The sequence below is a fragment of the Suillus subaureus genome, assembly GCF_016647635.1.
Source record: "Suillus subaureus strain MN1 chromosome Unknown BJ212scaffold_20, whole genome shotgun sequence".
In the NCBI taxonomy this organism is placed as follows: domain Eukaryota; kingdom Fungi; phylum Basidiomycota; class Agaricomycetes; order Boletales; family Suillaceae; genus Suillus; species Suillus subaureus.
In genome coordinates, this window is record NW_024538576.1 from 249,818 (window position 1) to 256,580 (window position 6,763).

General features: G+C 42.9%; 2 protein-coding genes across 2 annotated transcripts; both read right to left on the reverse strand.

Moving 5' to 3' along the window:
- Nucleotides 1–3,038: 3,038 nt before the first annotated feature.
- Nucleotides 3,039–3,301, reverse strand: BJ212DRAFT_1360987 (uncharacterized protein; the record flags this gene model as incomplete). Its single annotated transcript, XM_041335896.1, has 1 exon — nt 3,039–3,301. A coding segment is annotated over one exon (219 nt), but the record flags the coding sequence as incomplete, so codon positions are not given.
- Nucleotides 3,302–4,912: 1,611 nt separating this feature from the next.
- Nucleotides 4,913–5,899, reverse strand: BJ212DRAFT_1274027 (uncharacterized protein; the record flags this gene model as incomplete). Its single annotated transcript, XM_041331134.1, has 4 exons — nt 4,913–5,217; nt 5,268–5,432; nt 5,480–5,647; nt 5,698–5,899. The coding sequence occupies 4 exons, from the start codon at nt 5,897–5,899 to the stop codon at nt 4,913–4,915; spliced, it is 840 nt and encodes a 279-aa protein (XP_041191965.1).
- Nucleotides 5,900–6,763: the final 864 nt, after the last annotated feature.

The following is a 6,763-nucleotide window of genomic DNA, read 5'->3' on the forward strand; positions in this document are numbered from 1 at the left end:
TGGTTACAATCACATGGAAGCAAGCAGAGATCCATTGGTGTACTAGGGCAGGCCAGCATAAGAGTGTCAAGATTCCTGAGGTAGTTGCAGGAGTCCTGTCTTGTAGTCAGTCCTTGACAGATAGAGCCACAGCCTCTGGTTATAGAAGTTTAACATTTATGCATAGTTTGCAAATTTGCATGTGTGCACACCACATGTGTTTGGTCCTCCCCGGTGCATTGGTGACCAAGAGTGAGATCAGTTGCACAAATGGCTTGGGGGAGATTGTCAATTCATACTGAATTTGAACATATATCACATACAAGTAATAGTGATGCATTGTGCTCCACCAAGGTATGTCTCTTCAGAGTCCTGGAAGTGTCCTGTGTAGCTTGGCTCCTCAACCAAGGGCAGGAGTGTACTATCAATTGTGTCTGACATGGAGCCTGTCACAAAATGAAACAGCACAGTAGTGATAAAATAAAGCATTGCCAGCATATCTTTGGGAAAAATCATCAGTACATACTAAAGGAAAACCACTGACACTTATGACTTGTAGCATTCTACTATTCATGGGGCTTGTCTCTTGCAGGTCTGTGTTCTGGGCTGCTCAGCTCCTCCCCTGAGGGTGAAGGACAATCATAGAGAAGACTGAGATGAAACTTGACATTTAGTAGAAGGATGGATACTCAAGAACAACATCAGGCATTTGACCAGAATATAACAAGGCTTTACCTAACTTTGTCTGATATATAATATTGAAAATATTTATCACAATTGCAGACCACTTGATAAAGGAATAGATAGGTAGACTATGTAGGAAGAATCTCCAAAGACTATTATATTGGCAGACCTATGGTAGTAAGTTGTTGTCATATCCCATATGCCAGACATAGATCCCATCATATTCCCACGCTTTCCGACCTATTTCCGGACCCCATATCTGACTCATTCCTGGATCCCCTATCCTGTCCACCCTATGCATATTCCATCCAGCAAGACATCTGGACTTTACCTCCTCTCAGATTCTGGACTACATCCACCACCTCACATATCTCAGTCCTGTTTCTGCCCTGCCTTCCAGATCCCCAGATCTCCAGACCTCCAGATATTAACTGTTACTATCTCCAGACCTATTCCTGCCCTCTATCTGAGATCCTGCGCCTATCCCCATTTAGGCATCTCTGCCTTTCTGGTTCTCAGTTATCTCTGTTTCCATCTTGCTGATTGATCCTTGTACAAGTCTTCATCTCTGAGTTCATTTAGTTATGTTCCGTCTTACTTACCAATGTGTTTCCACATGCTCGTACATAGCCTTACTCTGTTGCTTACTGATCCTCTCGGATATCCTCTAGTATACATATAACCCCTGTACAATTCCTGTAGAGTCCTCAGTCTGAATATCACCTTAGATCTTCCCAATTATCTTCTGGACTTCAGTCTGTCTGAGTCTTATCCTTTTCCATAAGGCCTAGGGAATAATTCCCTAGGCTGGAATTCTGGACCTTCAGATTTGTCCCCTATGTCTCTGTCCCAAGTCTAGGGATTGCTTCCCTAGACTGGAGTCTTGCCTTTCCGGCACTTACCCTCTCTCCAGACTTTGGTCCACTTCCTGTCTCTTCGACTCTACCTAAGGGTAGTCTACCTCTGTTTGCTTCTACATTGGACTTTGTCTGATGTAGCTCCTATTCCTTCCAGACCTCTGGACATCCTGTCCTGTGCACCTCCAGGTGTCCTGTCCTTCAGACATTCCACCCTCTGTACCTTTGGACATCCCATCCTCCTAACCCTCAGACATCCTGTCCTCCTGTCCTCCATACTTCCAGACCTCCAGACATCCTGTCCTCCTGTCCTCCTGTCCTCCTGTCCTCCTGTCCTCCTGTCCTCCTGTCCTCCTGTCCTCCTGTCCTCCTGTCCTCCTGTCCTCCTGTCCTCCTGTCCTCCTGTCCTCCTGTCCTCCTGTCCTCCTGTCCTCCTGTCCTCCTGTCCTCCTGTCCTCCTGTCCTCCTGTCCTCCTGTCCTCCAGACCTCCAGACATCCTACCCTTCCATCCCATTTCTTGTAGAAGTACTACCTTGCAGTGGGAACTCTCCTGAGCACTTCCTGCATTCCTCCAGAACTCTCCTGCACTCCTCTGGAAGTCCTCCAGACTTCATTGGACCATCATCGGACTTCCTCTGAAATGAAGGGCACGTACTCAGGTAAGGGGCACAGCATATGAGCTGAGGCCAAGCCCCTCTGAGTCAGTCTATCTCTCCTTTGAGCATGGTTCTTAACACTATATATGCATGATCTTCCCACACATCATGGAATGCATGTGCTACTCACCTGCGATGCATTCCCACGCACTTTCCCACGCTTCATCACTCATCATCCAGGAGCATCCATCCATTGTCCACCAAGTCCTACTGGTACATTTTCACATTTACTCTTATCATGACACCATATTCCATCATAGACCCTTACTTACATATACCTTCTTCATTCCTGCGCCTTACTCACATTGGCTCCGCATCGTGGGAATGTGCTTAGTCACCTTTTGCATGATAGCATTTGCATTTTTATCACAGAGTTAGCTACCACTTAGTTTCCAGTTAGTATCCCTTAGCATCTCTCAGCATAGTGCACACTTTTTTTTGAGCCATAGTCAGTAGCATTTTGGCAATCACACTCTATCATCATCACATTTGTCATTCTCGCACCCATCAGTATCAGTCATCATCTTCCCCTAGTCCCCATCACATTCCTAGCCCTTTGCGCACTTTCACCTATTAGTGTGTGACCTTCCCATGCTTCGCGCATCCTACCACTCTCTGTGCACACCTTTGCCTCCGCATGCATGACTTTCCCACACTTTGTGCAACCTGTGGATGTGTTGCACTTGCTTCCCCTTGGGTCGAATGCACTTGCCTTTGCAAAGTATAGCAGCCTAGGCAGAGCTGAGACAACCACACATATACTCTGACTTGGCATCCCTTGTAGTGCCATAGCTTAGTAGTTGATTCCTTCAATGAGTTTGGGAAACGGCCATAACAGAGACTTTCTGGGGGACTTTTTGGTCATTCTTGGAGTGGGGATCTGACTCTAAGATTCGCTGTAGGTAGGAGAGTACATGAGCAGTATATATATGTTTTTGAATACTTGACTAGGCCAGAATGAGAACATGAAGTGTAAGGCGAGATGAAAATACTTTGGTGAGACAAGGAGATGGTGAGGTCTGAACACAAGGTAAGGTAACAAAAGAAAATGGACAAAGGAGACAAAGGAATGTATCCATGTAACTCGGATGTGAAGAGTTGTGCTCTTTGCATCAATGAGTCACATTGTCCTGCATGATTTGGGAATCATGCAGAACATATATATGACATATCATCCCACATTTCCATAGTCTGTTAGCTTAGTCCTCAGACTACACAAAATGTACTTTGAGTACAGACTCAAGTGCAATATTTCACTTTGCATGCTCCAATCATGCAAAAATATGGTGTGTTGAAGAAAAGTCAAATATGATGAAGAAATCATATAATGACCTGGTCAAAGTTGATAGTCATACAAAAGCTTAGGTTATTGCCTATCATTTGGCTTATTTACTTTGACTAGAAATAACCAAGGAGAAAAGATAAAAGCCTACCAAAACCCTATCTAAAAAGCCAGTGTTTTGATTTGTTCTGTCTTATGATTTATTCTACTTTATTTCCTTCATATTTTTCTTTCATTTCTTTACCTACTTGATTCTTTGACCTCCCAGAGACTCCACAAAATGTACCTGCAAGGTATGATGTCATGATGATGTCATTGGATGCTAGAATGTTCTGCTCCACTTTTGCTCCACTTTGCTCCACAATGAGGTCATTTATGATGCAACTCTGATGTCATTTCTCTTTCCAACCTTATTTCTTGGTACTATACAATTTCTCCCATCTCATGTATTTAAGGAGAGCACTTCTCCACCCAAAAAAAATAAGAATCTCTTTTATCATTTAAAAGAACCTCCACTTCTTCCACTTTCTCTGACATTGACACTCTTTGTGTTAGCCAGGAAGTGCAGACCAAGTACATTTGGTTTACTTGTTCTGAGATCATTTATTCTTTTCTTGACTGTACCTGTGCTGTCTAGTGTGCATCTGACTTATAGTTTCAGAGGACTAGAAGTACCAAGTCAAGCCATATTATCTGTGCCTGCAGATTCCTTTGTTGGATTATCTGCTCTTCTATCATATCATCTTCCTTGGATTAAACCCTTTGCATTTAGGCAGGGAAATCCAATCAGCTTCTACCTAGTTCCCTTTGATAAGTCCTTTAGTATATCAAGGCAGGGGAATATCTAGCATTATTTTCCACCTAGTTTTGTGCTTAGTATGCACCTATTCTTTATTTTCTGTCTAGTCAAGTATAGGACTAGAGAGACTCACCCACAAACTCTATTCTCTATCTAGTCAAACATAGGACTAGAGAGACTTACCTACAAAATCTATTCTATTTTGTCTAGTCAAATGCAAGACTAGATAAAGTTTTATCTACATACTCTACATTATCTGTCTTGCCAGATAAAGCTAGGCTTGTATTGTAGAACCCCCTATTTACAACCAGGTAGAATAAAACCACTGGACTGTATAGCAGGTAACCTCCCATGAATGCTGCATTATCTACCACAAAAGAAGAAAAGTCATAGACCACAAACTCGAGGCTGTTGGCAGCATTCAGTCTTATCAAAAGTGTAATTGTGGTGTCATTGCCTTTTGACCACTTTTATATAAGACACCTCAAGTAAGAAGACAACATCGACGATTGTGACCACATGGTTCATTGGTCTTCATTTTAAAGCTTGGTCAGGGTGTAGAGAATATGGAATCCTTACAACACTAGGCCAAAAAACTTCACTACATACAGTGGTATTTCAACTTCTACTCTCTGATTAGATATGTAGGGTATGCTAGTTATTGTCACAAACTGGGCTCACAGGTGCAATAGGAAAAACAGCAAGAAATTCATGTCTGTCAAGAAGCTCATCCAAGCACCATTGACCTTTTTTCTTGTACTGTTCTAACACTGCTAAAGGCTCAGTGTGGTCAACATAAAACTTGGTGAACACAGATGATATAGCTCTGTTGTCATAGCTGTCTTGGAAGAGTGAACCCCTCAGTTGAGTGGCCTTTAGATAGCTAATGGGGGAAGATGCCAGAATGCCCTTTGCATATTGACAAATGAAGTCCAACTCAACATCCTTGATATTAGCAGCTTCATAATTTTAGTATTAACATCTGAATATAATGAGGGTGATAACTCACCAGCACATTTTGCCAAAGCATTGCAAGCAGCAGGGTGAGACAAGACAAGACCAACAATGTTAACACAGGCAAATAAGGTATGGCACTTCAGAGCTTGCAAGAGGTGGGTTGTGATGTAACACTGATGGACTGCTTCATCAACGACAAGCTGCATCACCCAGCCAACTTAACAAAATCAGAAGGTGAGCTTTGCAATAAATTGAGATAACTACCTTTATTTTCACCATAGTCCCAGACTGTGGCAAATGTGTGCCTGTAAAGTTGAGGATGCTCACTCTCAAGTGGATCAACTTGGATGTAGCAGGTTACCAAAACACTACTCTCCAGGTGAGATGAACATTGGGATTGTAGTCTTGCACTGGTCATCTTGACCTGTTTCCCTGTGTAAATAATTCAGCAATGGCCAATGATCAACATCTCAACTACTGACCAGCTACAGTAAATTTGGAGATTGTAGCTGCCTGATTGCCCCAAATACCATAGTTAGAACTGAACAAATTAGCACACAATTTCAGTGTATTGTCAGAGACTTCACTGCCCACTGTCATCTTATAGGAGAAAGAGGCTTTGGATGGAGAAGCAGGACAGGGGAGGACAAGGCCTCTTGTTGGGGGAGTTACAGGTGTTATCATTGACTGTGATATGATTGGAGAAGATGTGCAATTAGGTAATTCATACCAACACATATATATATTATCAAGCATGGTCCATGCACTTGAAACCCAACAGCAAGATTGACTCATAAAAAATAGCAACCATTTGTTGTCCTGACAGACAGTGTGCTGCAGGCATATGGACATGTAAATATTATGGTGTAATACTGTGAAAAAAACTATAAGAACCACTTAATATACAAACTTGAAGCCCATCCTCACTTACTATGTCAAGTACCCCTCTGAGTTGGTCTGGCACAGGCAATATTCACAACCCACATCAGTATCCTCATCACTATCCACAGCTGCCAGCACATCATCAGCAACCTTTCATACAACATTATCTGCAAATGCCACATGTACTGCAGCACTATCTGCCACCTTTGCAGCATCAGCCACCACACTTCATTCACACTGGCCAGCCTCCATACCAGCAGTATCTTCCAATGCAACCAGTGAGGATGCAACCAGAAGTTCCAGCTCCAGAGTACCCTCCAATGCAATCAGATCCAACCCCAGAACTGTCCCAGGCATCATCAAAAGCCCCAGCATCATCCCAAGTATCAGCAAGACTGTGACCAAATCCTGAACTGCACCCTGGAGTTTTTAGTTTCAACATTGATGTTATTATGGGTGACATGAAGCATGGATTTCATGGTGAGACTGACATGCCTTGGGATGACTTCAAAAGTCGTGTTCTTGCATACCTTGATGCTCCTGAAGAAGTCCAGCTTGTGTATAAATTCCTAGGTGATAACAGCAAAGCTTCTCACCTAAATGATGTGGAAGCATTTAGTATCACTATGGATCAACTTTGTCACAAAGCATCCAATGCGTGTACAT